Source organism: Coregonus lavaretus (assembly GCF_964263955.1).
Source record: "Coregonus lavaretus genome assembly, chromosome: 18".
Taxonomy (NCBI): Eukaryota; Metazoa; Chordata; class Actinopteri; order Salmoniformes; family Salmonidae; genus Coregonus; species Coregonus lavaretus.
The window spans coordinates 33,582,825-33,610,794 of NC_140005.1; the positions used below are offsets into that span (position 1 = coordinate 33,582,825).

The following is a 27,970-nucleotide window of genomic DNA, read 5'->3' on the forward strand; positions in this document are numbered from 1 at the left end:
TTTTGATAAATGCAGAAAATCGCCAATCAAAATAAAGTTTCTACCATTCTGAGTTCGGACATATAAAGTTTGTATGTGAAAACTATTTTTTTTATGCATACTTACAGCTTTTACGAACTCACTTCACTCGCGCAAAAGAAAGAAGCTCGTGCTAGAACATGCGCAGATCAAATCAAATACACCGCTATGTTCCAGTAATTCAAAAAACATTTGCTCAGAAAACCAGTCGTTTTAATCAGCATATGCTTACTTTCTTTTTTTTAACCTTACGCGGATGAAGATAAACGGAGTGAGGTGTTTCCATGACTAATGCCATAACCGACCTACTGCCATAATCAGTTTAATATCGAATTATTAGTGTGCATGTCAACGTACGATGCGAGGTGTATCTAAGTCTACAGATCCAACATATCTTTGCTTCATCTATTCTATTGAAATTTCCCCTGGCACATACACATATGGATGCTGTTCACAGACTGTGTCCATGAATACACATCTATTGGTCATAATAATGAAGGTGCCTTCGACACAACAACAGAGAAAATAAACAATATTGATAAACCTGTCAATAAACTTCTCATCTGGCACAGCAGGCAGCAGTCATGCATCATTTTGTTTTCCCGCGAGACAAGGAACTTGTGTGGTGGGGTTTGTTGACGTCCATACTCCATAGCTCGAGACGGAAACATCAGCATGATAAGAGATGTTCTCGAATAATAATTAATAGAAGTGTGCGACAGCAATGTCGTCAGCTCTCTCTTTTATACATGCTTTTAGCGTAACGTATTTGTCATCTATATGATAACCGGATATAGCGACATAATCGAATGTAAGTCTGTGTAAACTTGTGTTTTGTATTTGTAGCTAGCTAACGTTAGCTAGGCTAGCTAACGTTAGCTAGCTAGCTCGTCATGTCTGAAACGTCAACATTACTGATAACCTGCTGTTGGCCTGGCTGTGCTTTGTCCAAGATCGTTAGCTACCCAATATTTTCGGTTTCAGGCGAATTCATATCGGACCTTCAAGTAATGTCATTGTATCTAGTTAGCTAGCTAGTTAGGGCCGCTATGGAGAGTTACTTGGTAACGTTAGTTTCAGTTGATGTGGAGTTAGCGCTAACTGTGTGTGTGCTAGTTAGTAGTAGAAGCATGGTGTGAAAATTTGACCATTGAGGATAACCACTGCAGCAACTAGCTAGGTACCTATCTAGCCTGGTCCCACACTCTATTTACCTTGGCAAAATATTCTATAATCATTGTATGCCATACATGTCATGTCTATCATTCATGTGTTACCTCCTAGCCTGGTACCGTAGCCAAATATTATATAATCATTGTATGCCATACATGTCATGTCTATCATTCATGTGTTCCCACATGTTTATGATTACCATGCCTTCTTTTCTTATTCCACAGAGAGCAGAGCATTGCCTGTCCACCATGGCAGCCCAAACCCCTTTACAGAGCGCCTTAAGGGAGTTCTGTCCCCTGTACTACCTGCTCAATGCAATACCTGCCAAGGTCCAGAAAGGCTTCCGCTCCGTAGTGGTCTACCTGACTGCTCTGGACACCAACAGCGATTACATTGCTGTGGGGAGCAGTATTGGGATGCTCTACCTGTACTGCAGGCGAGTCAGCCTGATGAACAAGTACAACATAGAGGTGAGTGTCACTTTTTCATGCATTGCTTATTTTATTAAATTATTTTGCACTTTCACCCTAAACCAAATTTGATAACAAACATACAATTATTACTGATTCTTTGAACAAAGTTTTTTTTGCCCCCAGTAAGTAAGTTTGTCATTATGTTTAACTGTTAACATGTTATTGTATCTTCCCAGGGGAAATCTGACGCTATCACAACAGTGAAGCTGCTCAGTTGTTTTGATGACTTGGTGGCAGTGGGCACAGCATCTGGTCGAGTTGCTGTCTTTCAACTGGTGTCTCAACTTCCAGGCAGGAATAAACAGGTATGCCAACCAATCAATCAACTGATCTGTTGATACGAGTAAAGGTAGTGTCATGTTTTGAGCTTTGTTTTTTATTTTATTTTATTCCCTTTTAAAATGGAAAGGTGCGAACTTAGCACATGCTCTGCTCTAGTGTGTGTGTGTGTGTGGTGTGTATCCGAGAGGTTCGGAAAAAAAACACAAGACACATTTCCATCTCATGTGGACTAAAGTATATATTATTATCATATTATGCAAGTGCTTAGTAAATGTATCCCTTTGTGTAGCGAAACACTTAGGTCTCTCTCTTTTCTGTAGCTAAGGCGATTCGATGTGGTCGGTTTGCATAAAAGCACAGTCACTGCCTTGGCCTGGAGTGCCAATGGAATGAAGCTTTTCTCTGGTGATGACAAAGGAAAGGTTGTGTACTCTGCTGTGGACCTGGATCAGGTATAGCAACTTTCATTCTTTCAGTTATGTGCTGTTTGTTTTCTAACCAACTTCTCTCACATATGTGTTGTACCCTTATACTCTCAGGGTGTATGTAACCCAATATTGCGGTTGGAGCTTTGACTTGTGTTGTATCCTCATATCCTTAGGGTGTGTGTAACCCAGTGCTGCTGTTTGAGGAGACCTCAGCCATAGTCCAGCTGGAGTACAGTCAGAAAGTCCTGCTCATCTCCTCTCATCAGAGATCCTTGCTCTTCAACACCCAGGAGCAGGCCCTGCAGCAGCTGGGCACCAAGCCTAGGAAGAGGTAGCCTACATGTTGCACTTATTCATTAAATGTAACACAACTTATACATCAGTGACTTTTCAGCAACAAATCAATTATGTCCCCTTCAGACAATTTATTGAGACATTTCAATTTTCTCAGTTGAGCATCTTCATATTTTTCTGATATATTAAACCAGAGAGGAATAGACAGAGCAATATAATCTAAGCTCTGAAGCTATGTGTATATCTTATATATTTCTCTTGCATTATTATTTTCCTCGAAGCAATGGGAAGTTTGGTGCATGCTTCCAGCCAGGCCTGTGTAAGCAGAGTGACCTGCTGGTCTATGCAGCGAGACCTGGCCTTCGGTTGTGGCGGACGGACGTGCGAGGACTGGTGGAGGACACACGGGTCCTGAAGCCTCTGTTCAACCAGCAGGTGCCCCAGTTTGAGCTGTTCCCCAGATCGGCCCCCACGGGGGGCTACCGACCCCAGGAGAGGCAGCTGGGCCTGGTGAGCTGCTTCCTCAGAGAGGGCTGGGTCCTCAGCTGGAATGAATACAGTGTCTACGTGTTGGACTGCCTCAACCAGGTAAAGATACCCTCAGGCAGGAATGGATACTAAACTAATAATACATGGATTTTATTTAGCGCTTGTTACAATGTTTTGTTAGAGAGTAATAGCGAGAGGTGGTTAGAGGTGTATCAGTTGAGACTGCAGAGAATGTAGTAATTTAAGCCATCTTAAATTTGATTGCCTCAACCACAAGGTAATCAAGTGTGGATTGCATGTGTTACAAATTATATTTTGATGGAGAATAATAAAAGATAGGTAAGTGAATCAGCTGAGAGAATACAGGTACTGGTAATTGAAGTCATCTTTGTGTCCTGCCAGTGTTATCTTAAGGGTTGCACACATCGCACCGAATGTGGATCTCCCGTTGACGTCTGACTGCCGACATTTTCGTGAGATTCTACATGTAAAATCGTTTTTCACTCGGTTCACAAGTAGTCTCGGCAGGCAAACGCTAATGGTGTGTTCGAGCCCTTACAAGAAGTCGATCTGTCAATGTTATTTTGTCTTTGACTTTCAAGGTGATCATCGGTGCGCTGGAAAGCTGCGGGGACATTGTCTCTGTATCATGCACTGAAAATGAGATCTTCATCTTGAAAGGAGATCGAGACATCGTTCGCATCTCCAATACTCCCGAGGGCCTGGCTTCCAACAGTAAGATGGTCATATTGTATTTTGTTTGTTTGAATACATTGAAACCACTGGACTACAGTTCAAACCAACCAGATGGTGGAAAGAGAGACAATCATGATCGCCAGATAACACTTTCTTTAGTCCTAGACTTTCACTTTAATTTCTTGTATCTCTATAGTCTTTCTCTGATAAGTCTTCTCTTAACCTTCTTCCTGTCCAGTTTCTGAGTTGTCCCTCCGTCTGACCTCTCCCCTGACCACTCCCACCATCCTGCTCCCCCCCACCGGCTCCGTGGAGACAGCCCAGCCTATCAGGACCATTGCCATCATCACAGAGCAGGGGGAGAGGGAGAGGCTGGTGGATGAGGAGGAGGTGGAAGAGGTGGAAGAGGTCCTAGAGCAGGACCAGCTGAGTGACAACCCCGAGGCGGGGGAGGCCGGAGCCCTGGTGGAGAGGCCTGAAGTGGGGGAGCGACTGGGCCACCAGAGATGGAGCAGTGTAGGGGGCACCAGTGAGTCTCGTAGCCGCAGCAGCTCCATCACATCTTGGGATAGCGTTCAGGGCACGATGCTCTCCACCACCACGGAGCAATCGGACCTCTCCTCCAGCCGCTATAGTGCCATAAATCAGGAGGACTTCCAGCAGGAGCTGGTGGTCAAGGCCATCAAAGTCAAGAAGAAGGCCAAGAGGAGGAGACAAGGTGAGTTGCAGTAGTGACTGATTTGATAAGGCTCTGATTTTCAACAAAGGGTCAAGAAAACTTTCAGATCTAGTGTTCTTTGCTCTGGTTGATGACAAAATGTTCCAAAACGGCTCCAAATTGCATTTTAATAGCTTTAAAAACGTTCATTTCTTGTCTTATAATGACCTTTCCCATATGAGTCAGGATTCAATACATTAGTGTCAACTTAATTGCTGCTATGTTCTCCCTCTCTCTCTCTTTTTCACTCTACAGAAAGTGGAAACCGCATATGTGAGCAGCACAACAGCTGGTCTGAGAGCATTTGCAGTCGGGATGGAGGAGGGGGCAGCGACGGGGGTGCCAGCACCCCTATGAGTGAGCCCCCATCCGCCTCCGACCACACCAGTCTCCTGTGCAGCAGTCTGGACCTACAGAGCAGGAGCAGTGGATCCCCAGACCAGGAGGGATCCATCAGTGGAGGTTCCCCAGAACTAATTACCTCTGGAGCTCAGAGCCAGGGTGGTGGCCAGGGACAGGACCCTCTGATTCAGACTCAACCCCCTGGGACTCAGCCTCCCTCCTGCCCCGCGTCTCTGCCCTTCCAGGACATGGAGTGTCAGTCCTACCCAGAGAACGGCAACGGCCCCTCTGCCACAAACAAACAGGGAGAGGCCCCTACGCCAGACGTAGACCTTCTACTGGAGTGCACCTTTGCCTACATGCAGACCTCAGAGGACCGGGACCCCATTGAGGAGCAGGAGGATGACTTCCTGAGCCCCCTCATTGGGCCGGATGACTCTGAAGACCAGGACGACCCCCAACACCAGCACCGTCTGCTGGATCTGGAACCTCCTAGTTGTGCTGATCAGATGTGTTATTCGCTGGAGCCTGAGCAATGCCCCTCCAGTGACGAGGAGGACATCTACGCTGCCCAGGGAGTCCCGTACTCAGCCTCCAACATCAGCCTTGGAGACGGCCTCAACTCCCTCAACCTCCAGGGCTCCAACATCGGCCAGCAGGACCAAGACAAGACCGTAATAGAACACACATGTTGTGTGTTGGTTCGGCTTCCTTCCTCAGTGTTTGTGCTGCTACAGTACATTGCATTCAGTTTCATTCTGACACTATATGACTAGTAGTGTCACATCAAAATAGAAGCATTGACTCATTTGATTGTTGTAACACGGTTGGATAGTCTTCACCGTAGAATGCTATTCAATACCAACAGTTCTGTGCCTGGTTTAACCCTCTCTCCTCTCGTCTCCTCTGTAGTTGGCAGAGAGCTGGATGGGCTACACAGGGCCAGGCTGTGGCATCCTGAACCTGGTGGTGACTGACCGATACATCTGGTGCCTGGACTTTAAAGGAGGCCTGTACTGCAGTGCCCTTCCAGATGGGGGGCTGAGCTGGCAGAAGTTTGAGGAGAACGTGCAGCAGGTGGCACTGTCACCTTCAGGTGAGGATGTCTATAATATGATCATTTAGCTCCAGACGCGTTTATTCACAGTGACTCTGTCTATTATGCGGAATAGATAGAAGGTATTGTGGTTCCTGGTCTACATTGTTGTTGCCTCTATTTGAGATGAGCATTCAATGTATTGATCCTTTGGGGGAGTTGATAAGTTCATTACCCAAGATTTCTCCTTTGGATGTAAATACTAGTGGTTTGTCCTGGCTGTTACATTGAAGTCTGATTTCATTTCAGGGTCCCTGCTATGGAAAGTGGAACAGAAGACCATGACAGCGTATGCATGTGGTAAGGTCACCATCAAAGGCAAGAGGCACTGGTACAAAGCCCTGGAGGATTCTGCCTTTGTGGCGCTTAGTGAAGACACAGCCTGGATCATTCGTGCTAGCGGAGACCTTTACCTGCAGACAGGTGAGATAGAGTTAACCACAGGGAAGGAGTTTGTGACTATGTACACTATACTCATGAGGCTTGTTCTTCTTAACTATCTGCTTTAAGAATTAGATGACTTTATTGGTCAAACCACTTTACACACAAGGTTCAACTGAAATTTGACTTCCTCTTTGAACCCAACCCTTCCGAAAGACACACATACATCTTTTTGGAGAGGTGCGGTGAGCTACCACGCTGGGCGCCCGGGGGGGTTACAACGGCAGGCAACAATGGCATTTGATACCAGCAACCCTCCAGTTGCCAGCTCACCTCCCAACAGATTATTCCAATCGAACCCAGGATTCGAGCTTGCAATCCTCCGCTTGCTGTCTTGCCTCTCTAACCGCTAGGCTACCTGCCACCCCCTTGCTCATTCCACTATGGAGTAGAGATGAAGAGACTTACTAGATCTGCCACTACATTTAGCAAATTCATTGCTGCATAGAAAAGGTGCTCACAGGAAGTTTCTATAATATGGTTTTTGTGACAAACCATTTTACTTTATTTTAAATGTAATTTGTTAATATAGGCTATTTTGACTATTCAATTCACTCCTCCATTTGAAACAAGACTTCAGGGTTTCAGCAGCAGGTGGCCTCAGGTTATTAAGAATATTACATCTTGACCCTGTTTATTGGCAAAGTCTCAAGCCAGCAAATAAGTTCCTGAAATTAACCAATCGGCCATTAGATGGCGCTGTTCAGGGGCCATAATAAATAGTATCATACGTCACTGGCTAAATCAGTTTAGAGGTAATCATAATGCTGTATAGATGCCATATTTGGGATGAGAATAATGAGGCCAAATAAATCCCAAACATTACAAAATAATATCTGTCCCTTGTATTATGATGGCTTGTAAACAACACAGCTAAACCTGCTGATCAAGACAAGTAGTATTAATTCCCTGGTTGTGTAAGGATGTTAGTTGTACATAAAGCATGACTCTAGCAGCTGTTCTGACATATCCAGAGCCAACACACACAGAGGCCTGTTCATGAAATTACATGCTGTGTATGTCTATGTCTAATATTCACTTTGGAGACAGACATCAAAGAAATTGAAGATTAGGGATGGGTGGGCATAGTGTTGCTGCAAGCTTGTAATTTTTAGTGGCACATTTAGTTTGAATTAGATATGATCAACTAAGAAACGAATGGGAGACTGCTATACTGCTAATAGTCTAGACTTGGCATGATTAACATTCTGTTTACATACAGACATGCACTCACTCACTCACTCACAAAAACACAACAAATGCAATAACTCACAAACTAAACCCTGACTGTGGTTGTGATCCCGTCCTGCAGGGTTGAGTGTGGACCGTCCATGTGCGCGGGCTGTGAAGGTGGACTGCCCGTGCCCCATGACCCAGATCGCAGCACGGGGCGGTGTGGTGTGGGCCCTCAGCGAACACAGGGCCGTCTTCTACAGAGAAGGCCTCAGCAGCTACTGCTCTGAGGGGGAAATGTGGAAGTACGACAAAATCAGGTAGAACCTTTTCTGTGTCATAGACCCCAGTAACGGTGATAGTTCAGTTCGCTGTGCTTGGTTCTCGTGAAACCCCTAGCAGTTGTCATGTGGTCGTTCCATTGAATTGTAATCCAACAATGACTCTTTCACCTCTTTTGAAAAGAGGAAGGAAGATGTGTGTCATACAGGCCTAGTAACAGTGAAAGTTGAGTTAGTAGTGACTGACCGGGGTTCAAATCCAGCTCTCCAGCGCACCACAAGACTGTGTTAGCCTGAGCTAAAGGGAGCTAATGCACGTCTTCAGGACTCACTCAGGCAATGTTAGCTATGCTTTCTTTGCTAATCATTACATATTTGTGTGTGTGTTTTACCTCCTTCCAAAGTGAGAGTCAAGGTCTGGAGCCCATCTGTATAGCCCTGGGAGAGAAAAACACGGCCTGGGCTCTGGACACCGGCGGCAGTCTGTGGTTCAGGACTGGAGTCACTGCCAAAAAGCCCCAGGGGGACGATGACCACTGGTGGCAGGTTGGTATCCTATTGGACTTGTGTTCAATGTTACTCACACCCATCATTTCCATCAGCCCTCTATTTTGCACTGATCGTTTTTTAAGAATATGTATTTTTTAAGTCAAAGGGGTTGCATTACAGACTTCACCCTGAGATGACTGGCTCACCTTCTAATGCTTATATATTTCTGGCCTTTTGTTCCCTCCCTCCCTCCCTCCCTCCCTTCCTCAGGTGAGCATCACAGACTATGTGGTGTTTGACCAGGGCAGTCTGTTCCAGACTCTGATCCAGGCCACTCAAAACGTGGCCACGGCCACCAAGGCTCCGGTGGAACGGGTAGCGGAGTGCCTCCGCGTGGCCTTCCTGTCCCAGCAGTCCCAGTGCCAGCCTAGCCTGGTCTCCTCCAACACCACTGGCGTCTGGATTGCATCTGGCAGGAACGACTTCCATGTCGCCAAGGGCAGCCTCAGTGGTATGTTATGAGACCTCAATACTTTTGTTAACTCCCCAAGCTAATGCCTATGCTTAAGCTTAGTGGGTTAACAGAGATGCTCAGTCAGGAGGCATTTTAATTGTTGTTTTCTGTGTTGGAATGCAATTTATAGAATGCCCTTTATGACATAACCACATTCCACAGAAACACAACTTCATCAGCTAAGCCTTAAGGCCCGGTTCAAATACAAGATGGTTTTAAGCAGTTTTAGAACAATGTTTTCTTGGTCTGAGTACTGTAGTTTTAGAACGTCTCATGTCGGTTGCTGGAATTTCCAATATTCAACATGTAAAATCTTAGCAAAAGACTTGAGACGAGACGGGTCCGTTTAAATCCGAGAACAGTGAGCTGACGTTCTGTGTTTAGCCAAGCAGGCTAGCTAGCTATTTTTCTGCAGTTAGAAAGCCTAGCTTGCTGTTATTTCTCTGACAAGTCACAAAGTGTGCCTTGTTTCTGGTGCATGTATTTCATAATACTTGTTTGCTACAACACCGTTTGCTACAATACCGCTTTCTACAGCACCGTTTTCTACAGCACCATTTGCTACGACATCGTTTGCTACAAGAAGTGGCATCTTATTTTTCAAAGTTTCATCACGTCCTTGGAAAGAGGCACCGTTACCGTGGAAACGGTCTTAACTCTGCGCCCTATATTTTTGATCTGAATGCCCCGTCTTTGGTCAGTTATACAACACAAATTTAAAAAACGGGCTAGTTTTGTGTCGTCTTGTCTCCTTATGTTAGCTGTTGTATCTGAACTGGGCTTTAATGCAAAAACTCTTTGCATTTCTTTACTGACACCTTCTCAAAGGTCAAAGTGTGTTAAGGCAGTATGATGGACAGTGACTTTTGTGATAACACTGCAGGATGTTCAGTGTGACATTGATGTTTTGTGACCCCACAGGTACATTCTGGCAGGGTGTGGTACCCAGAGGAACCGTCTCTGCCACGAAGTGGGCCTTCGTCTACTCCTCGGCTTTACTCAGTAAAGAAGGTAGATTGGTGACCACTCTTTTCTTTGTGAACACATAACAACATGATATAACCCCTACCCTCCCTCCACCTTATGGCAACAACCCATCTCAAATAAATGAACAGAAATAAAGAAGACCACTCCTTTGACTTTACATTACATACTGTCGCTGTTGTGTAGTAACATCTGCCCCTGTTATCTGTGTCTCTCTGTGTATTACATCACCAACATGTGACTGTGTTTGTCTCTGTAGGGAGCTTCCTGTGGCTGGGCCAGAGCAGGAAAGACCTGTTCTGTGTTTGGGACCAGGATGGTCAGATGCACCCCACCACAGTCCAGCTGCCCCAGGACATAGAGATGGTGCAGCTCACTGCCTGCCGCGATGCCCTGTGGGGACTGGACCTCCACGGCCGTGTCCACATCCGCACCCTCTCCACCGGCTGCCCCACTGGCATGCACTGGAATCTGCTGGACCTCAGCCAGCTCGGTAAGGCCATACTGTTCACACATGGAAATAAAATTGGTTGCCTCATCAGACAGATCACAAGCTAGGGTAGCTAAGTTTAGGCTAGATGCTAAATGAAAAAATAACTTCGTGATTTTGTTTGCAGCATTGGTGATTTGGTGGCCAGACGGTCAGGTTGATTGCAGTAGTTTTGTGGTATTTCCTTTCTGTTTTGTATGAAAACTATACTGAACAAAAATATAAACGCGACATGTAAAGTGTTGGTCCCATGTTTCATGAGCTGAAATAAAAGATCCCAGGAATTTTCATTAGCACAAAAAGCGTATTTCTCTCAAATGTTGTGCACAAATTTGGTAATTTGTTTACATCCCTGCTAGTGAGCATTTCTCCTTTGCCAAGATAATCCATCCACCTGACAGGTGTGACATATCAAGAAGCTGATTAAACAGCATGATACTTAGTCCCACTGTAACAATATCATTCACAAACATGTTCAAACTTTAAAGTGAAAACCGAACTTGGACACAGGGAGTTGAAATGAGAATGTTGATTGACTCAGATGCAATTAGCAATGTGTGATAGATGAGAATACATGGGAAAGACTGAAGTTAGATAAGATAGTGTCACTCATATGACCCTAAGACAGAGAACAAATTGTATTCGTATTGTTCTAGTGAACCACTATCAGTCAAGGGTACATTCAAAGGTGAAATCACAACCAGCAACATAACTGAGCAAGCAGAGTTCATTGTAATCAAAGGAAATGGAAAACCACTCCTGGGCAAAGATACAGTCATAAAACTGGGGGTTCTGAGAATAGGTGCTGATGTCGCAACAGTGACAGACACCAAGCACTCACTAAAACAGCAGTACCCACAAGTGTGAAAAATGTATGCACTCACTAACTGTAAGTCGCTCTGGATAAGAGCGTCTGCTAAATGACTAAAATGTGAAATGTAATGATCATTACACAGGTGCACCTTGTGCTGTAGACAATAAAAGGCCACTCTAAAATATGCAGTTTTGTCACACAACACAATGCCACAGATGTCTCAACTTTTGAGGGAGCATGCAATTGCCATGCTGACTGCAGGAATGTCCACCAGAGCTGTTGCCAGAGAATTGAATGTTCATTCCTCTACCATAAGCCGCCTCAAACTTAGTTTTAGAGAATTTGGCAGTACGTCCAACCGGCCTCACAACCGCAGATCAGTTGTAACCACGCCAGCCCAGGACCTCCACACCCGTTTTTTCACTTGCGGGATCATCTAAGACCAGCCACCCGGACAGGTGATGAAACTGTGGGTTTGCATAACTGAAGAATTTCTGTACAAACTGTCAGAAACCGTCTCATCTGCGTGCTCGTCATCCTCACCAGAGTCTTGACCTGATTGCAGTTCGGCGTCGTAACCGACTTCTGTGGGCAAATGCTCACCTTCGATGGCCACTGGCACACTGGCACACTGGAGAAGTTTGGTCTTCACGGATGAATCCCGGTATCAACTACCGGGCAGATGGCAGACAGCGTGTATGGCGCCGTGTGGGCAAGCGGTTTGCTGATGTCAACGTTGTGAACAGAGTACCCCATGGTGGCGGTGGGGTTATGGTATGGGAAGACATAAGCTACAGACAACGAACACAATTGCATTTTATCAATGGCAATTTTAATGCACAGTGATACCGTGACGAGAGCCCATTGTCATGCCATTCATCCGCCGCCATCACCTCATGTTTCAGCATGTCGCAAAGGATCTGTACATAATTCCTGGAAGCTGAAAATGTCCCAGCTCTTGCATGGCCTGCATACACACCAGACATGTCAGTCATTGAGCATGTTTGGAATGCTCTGGATTGACGTGTACGATAGCATTTTCCACTTCCCACCAATATCCATCAACTTCGCACAGCCATTTAAGAGGAGTGGGACAACATTCCACAGGCCACAATCAATAGCCTGATCAACTCTATGCGAAGGAGATGTCGCGCTGCATGAGGCAGATGGTGGTAACATCTTTGATATTGTTGCATTTTGCGTTTGTTTTTGTTCAGTGTAAATGTTTTCCACATTTCATTATACTGTAGTATAACTAAGCCATTTTGTCTGCAGATATTAAAGGAACATTTTATTTTATATACACTACCGTTCAAAAGTTTGGGGTCACTTAGAAATGTCCTTGTTTATCCGAAAGAAGAAAAAAATTGTCCATTTAAAATAAAATACAATTGATCAGAAATACAGTGTAGACATTGTTAATGTTGTAAATGGCTATTGTAGCTGGAAACAGCTGATTTGTAATGAAATATCTACATAGGCGTACAGAGGCCCGTTATCAGCAACCATCAGTCCTGTGTTCCAATGCACGTTGTGTTTGCTAATCCAAGTTTATCATTTCAAAAGGCTAATTGACCATTAGAAAACCCTTTTGCAATTATGTTAGCACAGCTGAAAACTGTTGTGCTGATTTAAAGAAGCAATAAAACTGGCCTTTTTTAGACTAGTTGAGTATCTGGAGCATCAGCAATTGTGGGTTCGATTACAGGCTCAAAATGGCCAGAAACAAATAACTTTCTTCTGAAACTCGTCAGTCTATTCTTGTTCTGAGAAATGAAGGCTATTCCATGCGAGAAATTGCCAAGAAACTGAAGATCTCGTACAACGCTGTGTACTACTCCCTTCTCAGAACAGCGCAAACTGGCTCTAACCAGAATAGAAAGAGGAATGGGAGGCTCCGGTGCACAACTGAACAAGAGGACAAATACATTAGTGTCTAGTTTGAGAAACAGACGCCTCACAGGTCCTCAACTGGCAGCTTCATTAAATAGTACCCGCAAAACACCAGTCTCAACGTCAACAGTGAAGAGGTGACTCCAGGATGCTGACCTTCTAGGCAGAGTTGCAAAGAAAAAGCCATATGTCAGACTGCCCATCTTAATCTTTTATTTTTATTGGCCAGTCTGAGATATGGCTTTTTCTTATCGGCAAGGACTGGGAAACTGGTCAGAATTGAAGGAATGATGGATGGCGCTAAATACAGGGAGATTCTTGAGGGAAACCTGTTTCAGTCTTCCAGAGATTTGAGACTGGGACAATGACCCTAAGCATACTGCTAAATCAACACTCAGGTGGTTTAAGGGGAAACATTGAAATGTCTTGGAATGGCCTAGTCAAAGCCCAGACCTCAATCCAATTGAGAATCTGTGGTATGACTTAAAGATTGCTGTACACCATCGGAACCCATCCAACTTGAAGAATGGGCAAAAATCCCAGTGGCTAGATGTGCCAAGCTTATAGAGACATACCCCAAGAGACTTGCAGCTGTAATTGCTGCAAAAGGTGGCTCTACAAAGTATTGACTTTGGGGGGGGGTGAATAGTTATGCACGCTCAAGTTTTCTGTTTTTTTGTCTTATTTCTTGTTTGTTTCACAATGAAAAATATTTTGCATTTTCAAAGTGGTAGGCATGTTGTGTAAATCAAATGATACAAACCCCCCAAAAATCTATTTTAATTCCAGGTTGTAAGGCAACAAAATCGGAAAAATGCCAAGGGGGGTGAATACTTTCGCAAGCCACTGTATGTAGATATTCCATTAAAAATCAACCGTTTCCAGCTACAATAGCCATTTACAACATTAACAATGTCTACTGTATTTCTGATCAATTTGATGTTATTGTAATGGACAAAAAAATTGATTTTCTTTTGAAAACAAGGATGTGTCTAATTGACCCCAAACTTTTGAACGGTAGCGTATGTAGGCAATAAGCATTCTTAAATAACACCATTTTTTAAATAGCCATTTCATAACTGATCAGAGCTGAACATCTCAGACTGAACATTCCAGTCTGACATACATATCTAGCACATGTTGTATGTCTAGTCTGTCAAATGTCAGCCTGTCTTTTGGTGTCAGTTCCGTATAGCTGCATACTTTCACACGTCCATCGTAGTGTCCCCACCAGCTTACATTTCATGTCCCAGTGGTCGGCAATGGTACTCGCGCCTCCAAACTGCCGTCAGACTCTGACCTAGTTCATGTCTAATTGAGGTTGTCTTTCTAGTCCTAGTCCTAGTTACGCCCCTCAGGAATGCAGGAAGAGCAATAAACTAGCACTCCTGAAGCAGAGGATCTGGATCTAGAGGCATTGTCTTGAGTTGGCTGCTGACACAGATTCAGCAGGCAGGGGCTGCTGGGAGTCTCAGACGTAAAACTGGGGGAGCGAATGACGAGGGAGTTTTAAAAAATCTATATGTTGGCAGGTGGTACTTACATAAGACTTGTTTTGTAATAAGGTCCTCCTTGAGCAAGATGTCAAAGTTCAGGCCAGGCAGGGAAATGATCAGAGCAATACTGTTCCTTCTGCTACAAGTCAAGACTGACCTGTCAATACTCCATGCTGAAGGAGTGTCTGATAAGTTCACCAAAGAAGATCTTATCTGCTTTGAGGGTGTAATGTTGTTTACATTGCCTTTAGACTTTTTGGATGTACCACGTCTCAAGCAGTAAGCTGACATGTCTGCAGAAAACACATGATTCCAAAGAGATATTAGGTCTATGTATTACTGTCATTTGGCAATGAGTCCCTACCCTCCATTCCTAGAGGTCAGTGTCATTTAAAATCCATGGAAACTAAGTTATCTAACAGCAAATAGATTTTGACCCTTCGATAGATCCACCAGGCACCAGGGACTTGGTAGAAGCCTTAGTGTTTATTGAAGAGGTTCAGGTTGTATATGTTCTGCTGCTGGAAAGTGGCTGCATGCAAATAGACAGCCATGTGACAACAGCAGACAGCTGTAGCCAGGCCGTATTGGGCTGTGTGTGCATCACAATGTAACATGAGAGGGGAGGGAGCTGAGAGTGCACACATTTTTAGCCCTGTTCTGTTAGATCATGTGGTCAATGACACTAAGTCTCTGTGCTAGAACGCTGCACAGGAATCAGGACAGGGACAGAGTGTTTTTGACACCTTTCACAGTTCATTATAGTTCATGAAGGAAGTTTAGAAAGTTATCGCATAATGAAAAGACATTTGTAAGTGAAACTTATTTTATGTAAGACGTTCATTGGGTGTAGAACATTTTGGTTATTTGTTATAGAAGATTGATTTACTATATAATAACTTATATTTTTGGAAGGGAAATAATCAAGACTGGGGGAAATAGATCACAAAGCATTGGTCTGCCTTGTGTGGGTTCTCCATATTTGACATAAATAAACATTTAACAATGTTTTATCATTTGTTTCTCAATTGGCACCTAGACCCTAGTAAAACTACTAGTAAGCCTCGGGCTGTGGCGGTCAAGAAACTTGTCAGCCGGTTATTGTCATGCAAAAGACTGCCAGTCTCACGGTAATTGACCGTTAATTAACTAAACACGTTTAGCATCTTCAGGCCTCCACACATAGAAGTCATTGATGCACCCCTTTAGAACATCTACATTTAAAAAGTCTAATAAATCAATTTATTATACACCATCACAATAAATCCATTATTTATTTTAGTCAGGTCTAAAGAAACATTATGATATGAAGAAAATGTATTTCAGAAGAACAGAATATGAATAGGCCTACTGTAGGCATGTTATCTGGCTGTGCTCCATGCCATAGGCTGTAGGCTTGTTCATTTAGCTGACAAGATATAAGTCCTGTGTCATTATTTTATATGATTTTATAGTAAGAAGAATATAATTGAACTTAAAATAGAAAGTATATTTTTCCCATTACGGAGCGAGTGCGCATATGAAGTGGCTATGTTGAGTGCAAAAGTGATCATTTGAAACAGGTCATATATGCTAGATTTAGAGTTATTTGGGAACTTTAGTTGTGAATTATACAAACCTTAGAATGTCTTAGAAATCTAAACATACAGTATATAGGCTGCATGGTGTGACTATACAGTGCCCTCCACTAATATTGGCACCCTTGGTAAATATGAGCAAAACCGGCTGTGAATTGTTTTTCTTTATTGTTTATCCTCTTGGTCTTTCATTCAAAATATTCACAAAAATCTAACTTTTAATTAAAGTAAAATAATTGAAAGAAAAAGTAAATTATTATCATGAAACAAATATTTTTCTAAAATATATGTGTGCCACAATTATTGGCACCCCTTCATTCAATACTTTGTGCAACCTCCCTTTGCCAAGGTAATAGCTCGGAGTCTTCTCCTATAATGCATAATGAGGTTGGAGAACACATGGCAAGGGATCTGAGACCATTCCTTCATACAGAATCTCTCTAGATCCTTCAGATTCCGAGGTCCACGCTTGTGGACTGTCCTCTTCAGCTCATTCCACAGGTTTTCTATGGGCTTTGATTTTGAGGTGTGCTTTGGATCATTGTCCTGCTGGAAGATCCAACCACGGCCCAGCTTAAGCTTCCTAGCAGAGGCAGTCAGGTTTTGATGTAATATCTGCTGGTACTTGATGGAGTCCATGATACCATGTGTCCTAACAAGTTGTCCAGGGCCTTTGGAATTAAAACAGCCCCACAACATCAAAGATCCACCACCATACTTCACAGTGGGATGAGGTATTTTTCTGCATGGCTATCTTTCTGTCTACGCCAAACCCACTTCTGGTGTTTGTTTCCAAAAATCTCTATTTTGGTCTCATCTGACCATAGAACCCGGTCCCATTGAAAGTTCCAGTAACGTTTGGCAAACTGTAGGCGCATGAGTTTGTTGTTTGATGACAGCAAAGGCTTTTTTATGGCAAGCCTCCCAAACAACTTGTGGTTATGTAGGTGGTGTCTGATTGTAGTTGTGGAGACTTTCTGACCCCAAGACCCAACTAACGTCTGCAATTCTCCAGCTGTAATCCTTGGAGACTTTTTGGCCACTCGAACCATCCTCCTCACTGTACGTGGGGTCAATATAGACACACGTCCTCTTCCAGGCCGATTGTTAACATCTCCAGTTGCTTTAAACTTCTTCATTATTGCCCTGATAGTGGAAATGGGCATTTTCAACCGTTGAGCTATTTTCTTATAGCCATTTATAGCCATTTCCTGATTTGTGCAGCTCATCAACCTTTTGTCGCACATCATTACTGTATTCTCAGGTCTTTCCCATAGTGATGGTTGACTATGGGAACTTGGCCTGTGTGTCACCTCATATTTATACCCCAGTGAAACAGGAAGTCATGGCTTGCCACTTAAGTGTTCCTAATCACTCAGGTGAACTTAAAAAAGTAAAATATGAATGGGAATATACTTCAGTTAGATTTTACTCATAAGAATTTCTAGGTGTACCAATAAATTTGGCATTTTTTGTAGAAAAAATATTTTGTCCATTTATTTCACATGTATTTTTTTCAATCATTTTACTTAAATTAAATGTTCGATTTTTGTGAATATTTTGAATGAAAGACCTAGAGGATAAACAGCCCGTTTTGCCAATATTAGTGGAGGGCACTGTAGGCTATTGATGATTTGAGAAAGTAGCAAAAAAAGCTTGCGCTCTGATCCTTGCCTCAGGCTGCACAGCTGTTCTCTCATCAAGTGAGCATATTTTCACCCATCAGACTATTCTCAATTTAATCTTGTCTTTACTAATATAGTGCATTTGAAAAGTATTCAGACCCCTTGACTTTTTCCACATTTTGTTACGTTACAGACTCATTCTAAAATTGATTAAATAAATAAAAATCCTCATCAATCTACACACAGTACCCCATAATGACAAAGCGAAAACAGGTTTTTAGAAATTTTTGCTAATTAATAAAATAAAATGTACAAACATATCTTATTTACATAAGTATTCAGACCCTTTGCTATGAGACTCAATTGAGCTCAGTTGCATCCTGTTTCCATTGATTATCCATGAGATGTTTCTACAACTTGATTGGAGTCCACCTGTGGTAAATTCAATTGATTGGACATGATTTGGAAAGGCACACACCTGTCTATATAAGGTCCCACAGTTGACAGTGCATGTCAGAGCAAAAGCCAAGCCATGAGGTCGAAGGAATTGTCCTTGGAGCTCAGAGACAGGATTGTGTCGAGGCACAGATCTGGGGAAGGGCACCAAAAAATTTCTGCAGCATTGAAGGTCCCCAAGAACACAGTGTCCTCCAACTTTGGAACCACCAAGACTCTTCCTACAGCTGGCCGCCCGGCCAAACTGAGCAATCGGGGGAGAAGGTCCTTGGTCAGGAAGGTGACCAAGAACCCAATGGTCACTCTGACAGAGTTCCAGAGCTCCTCTGTGGAGATGGGAAAACCTTCCAGAAGGACAACCATCTCTGCAGCACTCCACCAATCAGGCCTTTATTGTAGTGTGGATAGACGGAAGCAACTCCTCAGTAAAAGGCACATGACAGCCCGCTTGGAGTTTGTCAAAAGGTACCTAAAGGACTCAGACCATGTGAAACAAGATTCTCTGGTCTGTTGAAACCAAGGTTGAAGTCTTTGGCCTGAATGCCAAGCGTCACGTCTGGAGGAAGCCTGGCACCATCCCTACAGTGAAGCATGGTAGTGGCAGCATCATGCTGTGGGGATGTTTTTCAGCGGCAGGGACTGGGAGACTAGTCAGGAATCGAGGGAAAGATGAACAGAGCAAAGTACAGAGAGATCCTTGATGAGAACCAGCTCCAGAGCGCTCAGGACCTCAGACTGGGGCAAAGGTTCACCTTCCAACAGGACAACGACCCTAAGCACACAGCCAAGACAACGCAGCAGTGGCTTCGGGACAATTCTCTGAATGTCCTTGAGTGGCCCAGCCAGAGCCCGGACTTGAACCCGATCGAACATCTCTGGAGAGACCTCAAAATAGCTGTGTCAGCGACGCTCCCCATCCAACCTGACAGAGCTTGAGAGGATCTTCAGAGAAGAACTCCCCAAATACAGGTGTGCCAAGCTTGTCGCGTCATACCCAAGAAGAATCGAGGCTGTAATCGCTGCCAAAGGTGCTTCAACAAAGTACTGAGTAAAGGGTCTGAATACTTATGTAAATGTGATATTTCCGTTTATTTTTATTTTTTTATAAATGCAATACTACTTAAAACCTGTTTTTGCTTTGTCATTATGGGGTATTGTGTGTAGATTGATGAGGGGAAAAAACGATTGAATCCATTTTAGAATAAGGCTGTAACGTAACAAAATGTGGAAAAAGTCAAGGGGTCTGCATACTTTCCGAATGCACTATATATCACTCGAATAGCGAATGGAGGCCGCGCGCTTTCCTACCGGTCTGTTTTGTAGGCTACTTCGGGTTTATAGCGAAGCATGTGCTTAATAATAAGAGCAGCTGAGAAATAAATAAAGTACCCGTCTAAAGTTTGGACACACCTACTACAGTACCAGGCCATTAGGACCTGATGGTAGTTGGGTACTACCAAAGCATGTCCAGAGTGCATAAAAGGAGATTACCGTGAATGGTCACGTGACATTTTACTGTGGTCATGACTCATGACTGCCGGTGAGGCGGTAATACGGTCACCGCAACAGCTCTATGTAAGGCAATGTCAATTGCCTGCCAAAAAATGCCCACCTTCTCACCAAGCTGCTTGGCGATGGTCTTGTAGCCCATTCCAGCCTGTGTAGGTCTACAATCTTGTCCCTGACATCCTTGGAGAGCTCTTTGGTCTTGGCCATGGTGGAGAGTTTGGAATCTGATTGATTGATTGCTTCTGTGGACAGGTGTCTTTTATACAGGTAACAAGCTGAGATTAGGAGCACTCCCTTTAAGAGTGTGCTCCTAATCTCAGCTCGTTACCTGTATAAAAGACACCTGGGAGCCAGAAATCTTTCTGATTGAGAGGGGGTCAAATACTTATTTCCCTCATTAAAATGTAAATCAATTTATAACCATTTTGACATGCGTTTTTCTGGATTTTGTTGTTGTTATTCTGTCTCTCACTGTTCAAATAAACCTACCATTAAAATTATAGACTGATAATTTCTTTGTCAGTGGGCAAACAAAATCAGCAGGGGATCAAATACTTTTTTTCCCCTCACTGTATTTCATAAAAGGATTCACATCATTCAGTCGGAAACCTCTTCTAAAGACTGAAATAAGAATTTGTTTTTAAGTGATGAAGCCTTTGAAAACACAGTATGTGTTGTAATGTTTCACATGAAATAATAACTTGGCTTTATTGCCTTATAACCCCTTGGCCTTCATTCTTTTGTTAAACAGAAGCTCAGAGGTTCCCACTGAGAACTCTTTGCATCATCAACACGCACACCTCCTCCTGTTCTGAGCGATGTGCTTTTCCTTATCTGGCTTAGATTAAAGGGACTGTACAGTACACATGTCATCACATCAATACAATCATGGGATAGAGGAGCATCAAGGTTAGCATGACAAACCAGTTCACTTGATCAACTCTTTGCCCTGATGTGTCTGAGGACATCCAGGAATTTAAACTTATCCTCTCCCAGTGGCCGTTGTCCGTCCGTATTCTCTTTCCTGATATCACGTGCCCTATGGTTATGTTTGAGAAAGGTATAACATACCAAGCTTCTACAGTGTCCGTTTTTTACACACGCACAAGGTCTTTTGAAATGTATTGGTAAGAGAAGAACCCTGTTTGCGTCTTTGCAAGCTTGTTTACAAGAAAGAATAGGCCAAGTAAAAAGTTCCAGGGGCCTCATTTATCAAAGGTTCTTAGACAAAAAAAAGACTCTAAACCTTGCGTGTGCCAGTTTTCCCGCAAAGAATCTCCACTCAAATCTCAGACCATGCGTATGCACAACCTCTAGTAGTTGATCACTGTATTGCAAGCAAATATGGCTATTTTGGGGGAAATGTGATGTTTGATGCACAGGAATTATAATAATGGTAGGCTTATAAAAACATTAAAACGTAGGCTATAGGCCTACTGATAAAACAGATGCATTTGTCATTGATAAGAAGATCGCATAGCAGCATGTCGCCTAATATATTTATTTACATTTTTTATTACAGTGCTGTGAAAAACTGTTCGCCCCCTTTCTAATTTTCTGTACTTTCGCATATTTTTGGTACTGAATGTTATCAGATCTTCAACCAAAACCTAATATTAGATGAAGGGAACCTAAGTGAACAAATAACACAACAATTACATACATACAATTACTTTTTCATTTATTTCATCAACAAAGTTATGCAACACCCAATGCCCCTGTGTGAAAAAGTAATTGACCCCTTACACTCAATAACTGGTTGTGCCACCTTTAGCTGCAATGACTCCAACCAAACGCTTCCTGTAAAAAATCTACCTATTTTATTTATTTAATTCTTTGTAAACTCCCTTTCCCTTGATCTAATATTAGGTTTTGGTTGAAGCGCTGATAACATTCAGTATAAAGAATATGCAAAAATAGAGAAAATCAGAAAGGGGGCAAATACTTTTTCTAAAAAGTAAATCATAAACATATTGCAGGGCATGTTTACACACGGTTGATAAATGAGGCCGCAGGAGTTCCTCTGCTCTGCTCTAAGAATGAGCAGAGCAGACCTACACATTTGTCACAACCTCTAGTGACGGCACTGGAATGTTTTTCCACGCGCTGACATTTCAAGGCCTGCAGTGGTGGGGGTGGGGCAGCAATGTACGTCACTCACTGAACGTTTGAAGTGGACGCGTATATATGCAGTCTTTATTAGAATAGAATAGATTAACTTTTTATTTTTCCCTGAGTGAATTTACGATTGTGGCATTTGGATTAGATTATAAACACAACAGCACAAGAAACATATGACAGATATACAAATAATTTAAAGTCACAAGAATATTGTGGGCGAGTGGGATTGCTTTATTTGGAGGTCATTGTTTGTTTAGAGGTCAGCCAGCCCAATAGTCAGATTCTGTAATGTGTGTGAGATTACTGTGACATCATTGTTTTGTCACAATGGGACTCTAGTGTGCTGTGTTGTATTGTGCTGCACAAAGCAATATCCATGGCTGTGGTTTGTGTTTTACTTACTAAACAATAGTAAGAGAAAGTCGTACATACATATACTCCCAGTTATTAGCCTATTATCAAAGTCTGTTACAATATTGTGTAAAATGTCTCTGCTATTATTAGGCCTAGATACCTGAACCAATGTTTCTGCACAATTGTTTCTTCAGTGTCATGATGAAAAACTTCACAGAAGCTGAAGAACTGACATTGGTTTGGTTTGGTTTGGTTTGCTTTGTCTTGCAGGTCAGGTAAGGCTGATCAGCATATCATGTGGCAGTCAGAATGTGTGGGCGTGTGATGGCTATGGGATGGTCTATTTCCGCGTTGGCACGCAACCCCTCAACCCCAGTATGATGCTTCCTGCCTGGATCTGCATCGAACCACCAGAACAGGTAAACCCAGTCAAACCACAGTGCATCTGCTTAGATTATGAATAACATTTGATCGATACAGTGATAGTTGTTTATACAGTGGGGTCTCTTTGTGGATTTTGATGTGTGCTTGGGGTAATTGTCTTGCTGGAAGATCCACTTGCAGCCAAGTTTCAGCCTCCTGGCAGAGACAACCAGGTTTTTGGCTAAAATGTCCTGGTACTGCTTAGAGTTCATGATGCCGTTGACCATAACTAGGGCCCCAGGACCAGTGGAAGCAAAATAGCCCATAACATCAAAGATCCACCCCATATTTTACAGTAGCCATGGGGCTCTTTTCTGCTTATGCATTCTCATTTCGACGCCAAACCCACCATTGGTGTGTGTGACCAAAGAGCTCTATTAACTTGTCATCAGACCATAGCACTGGTTCGAATCCAAGTGCCAATGCCGTTTAGCAAACTCCAGACGTTCACATTTGTTGGATGACATAAGATTATTTGGCCACGCACACCAGTGGTGGGTTTGGCGTCAAAATGAGAATGCATAAGCAGAAAAGAGCCCCACGGCTACTGTAAAATATGGGGGTGGATCTTTGATGTTATGGGGATATATTGCTTCCACTGGTCCTGGGGCCCTTGTTCAGCCCATTATATTTCCAGTTGTGCTGTGTTGTTCACATCGTCATGGTTTCCTGCTCCATCAGCCAGTAGGAGTGCACTTGATAAGGATCCACACCAGTCCCAATGACCGCATGCTGTGGGCCATGGACAACAGAGGGAACGTACATGTCCGCACAGGAATCACAGACGAGATGCCTGTCGGCACAGACTGGGAACACATTCCAGGTAAATGACCTGATGATTGACCGTGAGTCACACACTTAATGATATATCACCTTTGTTCCCTATCCCTACACCTATCATCCATTTAGATTTCTACCCAATTTTTACCTAATGCTACTGTTATTTTACTGCTGCTCTTTATTTTTTACTTATCTATTTTTTACATAACACTTATTTTCTTAAAACTGCATTGTTGGTTAAGGGCTTGTAAGTAAGCATTTCACTGTAAGGTCTACACCTGTTGTATTCGGCGCGTGTGACAAATACAATTTGATTTGATTTGTCTCTTTGTTTAGGTTAGATGACCACGTACCCATAAGCGGAAGATCAGCCACCCATTCATAAAACCTTTGTCCGAAGATTAGATAATCAAGTTCAATGTTCTTTATCCAATGTGTTCCCAGGCCTTCAGGCCAGTCAGCTGGTACTGAGTGTGAAGACAGTTTGGGTGCGTTGCCCCAATGGAGAGGTGGCGAGGCGCTACGGTATCACTGACAAGAACCCAGCAGGGGACTACTGGAAGAAGATACCAGGTCTGGTCAACTGGCTGACAGGTGAGTGATGAGATGGAGACAAGTTTCAAGTTTTAATGTCACATGCACAAGTACAGTGAAATGCCTTTCTTGCAAGCTCTAACCCCAACAATACAGTAATCAATAACAAGGTAGAACAAAAACACACGAGATATACAAATAAGAAATAAGAAGAACACGATAAAGTAAGAACACAACTGTGTTCTAGTACAGGAGCAACAACAAAGTGTTGGCTTCCGCTCATTCCCACATACAGTGCATTCGGAAAGTATTCAGACCCCATGACTTTTTCCACATTTTGTTATTTTACAGGGTTATTCGAAAATTGATTCAATCGTTTTTTCCCCTCATCAATCTAAACACAATACCCCATAATGACAAAGCAAAAACGGTTTTTATAAATTTTTGCAAATGTATAAAATAAAATAAACGGAAATATCACATTTATGTAAGTATTCAGACCCTTTACTCAGTACTTTGTTGAAGCACCTTTGGCAGTGATTACAGCCCCAAGTCTTCTTGGGTATGACGCTACAAGCTTGGCACACCTGTTTTGGGGAGTTTCTCCCATTCTTTTCTGCAGATCCTCACAAGCTATTTTCAGGTCTCCAGAGATGTTTGTTTTGAGTTCAAGTCCGGGCTCTGGCTGGGCGCCTCAAGGACATTCAGAGAGTTGTCCTGAAGCCACTCCTGCGTTGTCTTGGCTGTGTGCTTAGGGTTGTTGTTCTGTTGGAAGGTGAACCTTCGCCTCAGTCTGATGTCCTGAGCGCGCTGGAGCAGGTTTTCATCAAGGATCTCTCTGTACTTTGCTCCGTTCATCTTTCCCTTGATCCTGACTAGTCTCCCAGTCCCTGCCGCTGAAAAACATCCCCACAGCATGATCCTGCCACCACCATGCTTCACTGTAGGGATGGTGCCAGGTTTCCTCCAGACATGTCGCTTGGCATTCAGGCCAAAGAGTTCAATCTTGGTTTCATCAGACGAGAGAATCTTGTTTCTAATGGTCTGAGAGTCCTTTAGGTGCCTTTTGGCAAACTCCAAGCGGGCTGTCATGTGCCTTTTACTGAGGAGTGGCTTCCGTCTGGCCACTCTACCATAGAGGCCTGATTGGTGGAAGGCTGCAGAGATGGTTGTCCTTCTGGAAGGTTCTCCCATCTCCACAGAGGAACTCTGAAGCTCCGTTAGAGTGACCATCAGGTTCTTGGTCACCTCCCTGACCAAAGCTCTTCTCTCCTGATTGCTCAGCTCGAGGAAGAGTCTTGGTGGTTCCAAACTTGTTCCATTTAAGAATAATGGAGGCCACTGTGTTCTTGGGGACCTTCAATGCTGCAGACATTTTTTGGTACCCTTCCCCAGATCTGTGCCTTGACACAATCCTGTCTCGGAGCTCTACGGACAATTCCTTTGACCTCATGGCTTGGTTTTTGCTCTGACATGCACCGACAAGATATTTCTGTTTTTATTTTTAATAAATTAGCAAAAAAATCTAAAAACCAGTTTTTGCTTTGTCATTATGGGGTATTGTGTGTAGATTTAATCAATTTTAGAATAAGGCTGTAACGTAACAAAATGTGGATGAAGTCCAGGGGTCTGAATACTTTCCGAATGCACTGTATCTTGGCCCACAATCCAAGCATGTTCTGTACACAGGTCAGGGGCTTACTATAGCTTAGAGTTAATACATTCTCAGGCATTGTTAATGCTTGGCTTGCTGTTCCGTTGTGCATGTTTGAGATCGACTGCACAGCCAGAATCACTGATCTACAAATTACCTTGCATTCCAAATAACTCTTCATTAAGTGATCAAGATTAGCGATTCTGCGACTCGCTTTGCTCAAACTGATCCCTCCAAACCGCTGATTGTCCCACAGTGACACCCATGGACGAACTGTGGGCTGTGAGTGTGTCTGGAGGTCTGAGCCACCGGCTCACCAAGACCCTGGTGCACGCCGCCGTCAAGTCCCACGTCAACACAGGCTCCCTGAGTGGAGAGGACCTGGAGGAAGAGTGGGAGGTCATCTAAAGAAGACAGAATTTGCATTCTATTCCCTATATAGTGCACTACTTTTGTCTCGGAACCACAGGGCGCATAGGGCTCTGGTCAAAAGTAGGGCACTATGTAGGAAATAGGGTCCCATTTCCCATGTCTCTTCCAACTGAAACAACCACTATTATTATTCACTTTCACTACTGAAATGGGCTGCATTTCATTTATTAGTGGGCACTTTACTTACTGTGTATTTTTTATGTTAACCTCCTATGTACATAATATCTAAGATTCTATGGCAACTGCTATATGGTTATGATTCAGAACTGAGTGCACAATGGCTCTGTGGACAGACAGGACGGGATGATTTTGTGTTACCAAGGGAACGGGGTGTGTCGCCCAGCCCTCTTTATGCTGTGTTCAAGCATTCTGAAGTGTCCAACCAGTGTTCACCGTTAACCTAACCCAACCAATCCCTATTGAATTTGACTGAACTAATTTATTGATATATTAGTTATTTGATTATTTATTTTTATCTGGTGACATTGTAGGAAGGCAATTTGTTTTATTTATTCATTTTAGTTAGTTTACACTTTAGTTGTAAGTGAGAAGGTTACCGCACTCCAGTACACAGCACTAGTCTAGACTTGCTACCCTGAGACAGCCTTTTTTTGTTTTCTTAGGAAACACCCTCTTCCAAAGGAACTTACTGTAGCTCTGGTGTTGTTTTTTACACATTGATCTATTCCGATTAATACTGTATTTACCACAGCACACTCAAGCCTTCCAATAGGGTACCTTCGATTAAAGACTTCGAACTGTTAGACCTCTATTCCAGTTGATCCACTGTCACCCAACTCAATGCCACAGGAGTTAGATAGGGCTATGGTCTGTGAATTATGTTTGTATATTGTTTTAAAGGGAACTATGATGGTAGTAGGAAGGAGATCCATTCGGTTTTTTTTTTTTTACTGTATATAATAACACAGGTAAACATGTGAATGTAAGTACTTGAATGGAGAAATTGATCACGTTAGGCACAGTGCAAGGGTACCATAAAGTCATCTCTGTGTAGGTGCTTACTGTGCACAGATTGATGCTTCCTTTTTTACTGTGGAATGCTGTGTGCTCACTAAGGAAGGGATATTAATTTGCAGGAGTTTGAGCTGGGAGATTTCTAACGTGTATTTTGTATAACTACCAGAAAGGGAAACTAACCAATTAATTTATCCAGTCTTATTACAGCTACTGTATATATACGGGAATCATGCATTTAATGGTTGACAGACACTTTTATCAAACATATTAACGACAGCTAAACAGCTTTGAAAATATAACTCAATCACTGACTAGTACATCTCATAGCTTTGTGAAAAAGTTGGTTGGTGTTTGTGAAAAGCTATTTGTGTGGCTTAACTAGTACTATAGTACAATGCTGAATTATGTAGCTATAATATTAACATAGAGAAACCAGGGTTACACATTGACATTAGGCATACTACATGGTATCATAATGCTGCTTCTGAATACTGTACTCTACATCAGTGCCACTTAGTCGTTAGGGGTTTGCCAGTTCAATTCACTTTGACAATGGGTGCCTCCCAAATGGCAACCTATTATTCCCTATATAGTGCACTACTTTATTGTTTCAACAGTGGGGGATCCTTCATAAAAAATATCAATAATAAATAGTTTTGACCAGAGCCCGCGCCCTGGTCAAAAGTAGTGCACTTTATAGGGGAATAGGGTGCCATTTGAGATGTTAAAAAAATCTGATGGGTCATCAAATGACCAATGTTTTGGAATATACTGGACAGGTTGAAGTACTGTAGCCCCTCTTTGCGTCTATTTCATGGGATGCACAGTACTGTAAGTCCACTGTATGAATCCATGCCTCTCCTCAGTATGAACTTCCTTAATAAAGATGTTTACAGTGACTCTACGTGATGATACTGTATGACCACCATAAAGCAGTGTTTCT

General features: G+C 43.0%; 1 protein-coding gene across 1 annotated transcript; it reads left to right on the top strand.

Annotated features, from left to right (window-relative positions):
- The first annotated feature begins 686 nt into the window (after nucleotides 1-686).
- On the top strand, nucleotides 687-27,931 carry tecpr2 (tectonin beta-propeller repeat containing 2). Its single transcript, XM_084181464.1, has 20 exons — nucleotides 687-829; nucleotides 1,416-1,661; nucleotides 1,841-1,969; nucleotides 2,267-2,398; nucleotides 2,548-2,705; nucleotides 2,950-3,256; nucleotides 3,760-3,892; nucleotides 4,092-4,571; nucleotides 4,827-5,587; nucleotides 5,826-6,009; nucleotides 6,259-6,432; nucleotides 7,763-7,943; nucleotides 8,309-8,450; nucleotides 8,664-8,904; nucleotides 9,829-9,918; nucleotides 10,151-10,384; nucleotides 22,497-22,645; nucleotides 23,331-23,472; nucleotides 23,874-24,023; nucleotides 25,874-27,931. Exons 2-20 carry the CDS (start codon nucleotides 1,440-1,442, stop codon nucleotides 26,023-26,025), a joined length of 4,161 nt encoding a protein of 1,386 aa, XP_084037590.1. The 5' UTR covers nucleotides 687-829; nucleotides 1,416-1,439; the 3' UTR covers nucleotides 26,026-27,931.
- Nucleotides 27,932-27,970: the final 39 nt, after the last annotated feature.

Coding starts and splice junctions, on each gene's coding strand:
- tecpr2 (XM_084181464.1), top strand. CDS start 1,440: ATGGCAGCCCAAACCCCTTTACAGAGCGCCTTAAGGGAGTTCTGTCCC. Junction 8,451..8,663: donor ACGATGACCACTGGTGGCAG/GTTGGTATCCTA, acceptor TCCCTTCCTCAG/GTGAGCATCACAGACTATGT. Junction 10,385..22,496: donor GCTGGACCTCAGCCAGCTCG/GTAAGGCCATAC, acceptor TTTGTCTTGCAG/GTCAGGTAAGGCTGATCAGC.